This window comes from Cucurbita moschata, unplaced genomic scaffold (assembly GCF_002738365.1).
Source record: "Cucurbita moschata cultivar Rifu unplaced genomic scaffold, Cmos_1.0 Cmo_Scf00008, whole genome shotgun sequence".
In the NCBI taxonomy this organism is placed as follows: Eukaryota; Viridiplantae; Streptophyta; class Magnoliopsida; order Cucurbitales; family Cucurbitaceae; genus Cucurbita; species Cucurbita moschata.
The window spans coordinates 2,109,902-2,112,428 of NW_019268524.1; the positions used below are offsets into that span (position 1 = coordinate 2,109,902).

Below are 2,527 nucleotides of genomic sequence, written 5' to 3' on the forward strand. Positions count from 1 at the left end.
AGTATATAAAGAGATAATAAAGCAAGAAAATAGAAATAAAAAAATTAAAAAAAAAAAAGATAATTTAAGTGTTGACTTTCTTTAGTGGTCTGAAAATGGAATCTGATGCTTCTATAATATATATATATATATATTATTTGGTTCAATGAATTAAACATATACTTTAGATCAAGAAGTTAAAAGTTCGAATTTTTGAACCCTACGTGTCGTTGAGCCCATAAAAAGCAATCAAATCAACGGTAGCTTAACTCCATGCATCAGTGCACGAGATGTTAGGCATCTAAAGGTAAGCAAGATAGAGAAATATTTCGATAGCTTAAGCACGAGCTTACAAGAATCCGGGCTAATCGCAAACTTGAGTTTATTCGAAGACGATGAGAATCACTATTCCAGTTCTCTATGCTTCGGTTACAGCTACACAAATTACAAATTTCACTATACAGCATAGCAAGAGTTATGATACAACCGTAATAACGGAATGGAACGAGCGAGATGATCGAGCGATGAACTGCAGCTATGAGTTAGGTATTTCATACACATGACAGTAACCAATGGTCAAGTCAGATCGGTGGATCAAGTAGAAGAACATGTTAGTGTGTTGCTGACTGACCAGAGCTAATAGAACAGGATAGCATTTGTCCTCCTCCTTTGTCTGTCTGTCTGTCTGCCTGCCTGCCTGCTAGTCCTCACCTGTTAAGAAAAGTAAACAAACATTTGAATTTAGGACGACGACGACGACGATATGCAGCCGTATGTTCATGTTTTTCGGTAGAAGATTTTCGAGACATTGTTACCCGGTTTGAGATAGCCGCCTCCAATTGATTATTTGATGAGTCTGTTGATGCCCCTGCAAGAACGAAGAGCTTGTTCCAATGCCGTTTTCATCGACCACAAACTGCTCGCCGTAACTCGAACTTGGTGGAGACCAAACCGGAACCACACCGCCGTCTCTTTCTCTTCGACTATCGCTACTCGAAAAAGACTCTGCAGTGGAGTCTTCAGCACCACTTCTTAAGCCTATACCTGCAGTATATGGAAGTCGAGCGTTCATCGGAGCAGTCGGTTGAACTCTGCGATTTGCATCTCTTGTTGGCTCTTGGTTTAGATTTAGATCTGTTGGTACTTCTGCTCTACCATCTTCTGCTGTACTTCGAATGTTCATTGAATTCAAAGAATGGTCGTCTTCTAATCTCACCGAACTCGTCATGCTCGGTACCATCTGATCCTCGAAGCACCGAATTGTATGAGCATTCATCCTAGCAGGCTCAAGGTCTTCATCCTCCATGGCTATGTCCTGAGGAAATGCAATTGGGATCGACTCGGATGAGTCTCCGAGTCCCTCTTCAGTTCCATTCTCGATCACAGCTCTTGAAGCTGCTTCTTGTTGCCACATCTCCGACAGCGCTTCTTCCAGCCGAGCCTTAGCTGCATCCAATCCTACAATGGGAAGAGGGTAGTTCGATCCGAGCTCGATCCCAGCAGCTTGGAGTACAGACTCTGGTGCATTCCATGGATGATGGATCCATTCAGTTGGTAATCTAGAAAGTTCAGGAAGCCATCTCCGGACGTATTCTCCGTACGGATCGAACTTATAACCCTCGAGCTGTACAAAACCAAGTATTAGTACAGATAATTACATCCAGAAACACATTGCAGATATTAAAACAAGACCATTTTTAGAAAGCTTCATGTCTAAAACGCTCCATAAGAAACCTTTTTGCACAAAGAGGAAGAACGCCAAAGGTGTGCGCACCTGTGGATTGTCGATACGATCAAATTCCCGACTGTCGGGAAGTGTGCCAGATATGTATTGCCAACCAAGAGCATCGCTTTCGAGATCTGCATCCAAGAGCGTATCCCAGAAATACTTCATTCCCCATCTCCACGGAAGTTGCAGAACCTTCACAAAGAAGCTAGAAACGACGACTCGGATCCGATCGTGCAGCCACCCAGTCGCCCACAATTCCCTCATACCAGCATCGACTAATGGATAACCGGTTCTTCCTTGCCTCCATGCCTTAAAATAGCCTTCCTCCACAACCCAAGGGAAGAATTTAAGGTGTCCAAGAAGTGGCCTTTCATGGCTGTACGGATGGTTGAAACTCATGTATCTTGAGTATTCTCTTAGGCCAATAGATTTGAGAAACAAGTTGACACTCTCTTCACCGACCTCGTTTCCTTCATTCGCCCATAAAACCTGCTTCATTCGAACGAGATGAAACACTTTTCGCACGCTTACCTCCCCGAAATGCAAGTGAGGAGACAGAAACGAGGTGGTTGCACTATCCGCCTTCCTACGGTTTTTTGAGTACTCGATCAACGGTCCATTAATGAACGTGGTTAAAGCCTTATCTGCATTGCTCCATCCAGGAGACCATGCTCGGGCGAGAAGTGCGTTGCTTCCCTTCTCCAATTCGTCTTCAAATACCAACGTGTCGCTTGGGCACCTCGATGCATCACCTGGACGAGCAAAGACAACACTTTGAGTAAAGCATACGTCTTAAAGGGAGGGGGGGGGGGGGGGGGG

General features: G+C 44.2%; 1 protein-coding gene across 2 annotated transcripts in view; it reads right to left on the minus strand.

Annotated features, from left to right (window-relative positions):
• Nucleotides 1–289: 289 nt before the first annotated feature.
• LOC111446355 (cryptochrome-1-like) overlaps nucleotides 290–2,527 on the minus strand; it is a 4,239-nt gene continuing 2,001 nt past the window's right edge. The window contains exons 3-5 of one of the 2 annotated variants that reach the window (XM_023085139.1): nucleotides 1,754–2,460; nucleotides 795–1,603; nucleotides 290–690 (exon numbers count right to left, since the gene is read on the minus strand). In XM_023085139.1, coding sequence (XP_022940907.1) covers nucleotides 687–690; nucleotides 795–1,603; nucleotides 1,754–2,460 — 1,520 coding nt within the window. In that variant the 3' untranslated portion in view covers nucleotides 290–686. Of the gene's footprint in view, nucleotides 691–790; nucleotides 1,604–1,753; nucleotides 2,461–2,527 lie in introns of those variants that run through there. The other variant, XM_023085140.1, reaches the window with a different exon arrangement.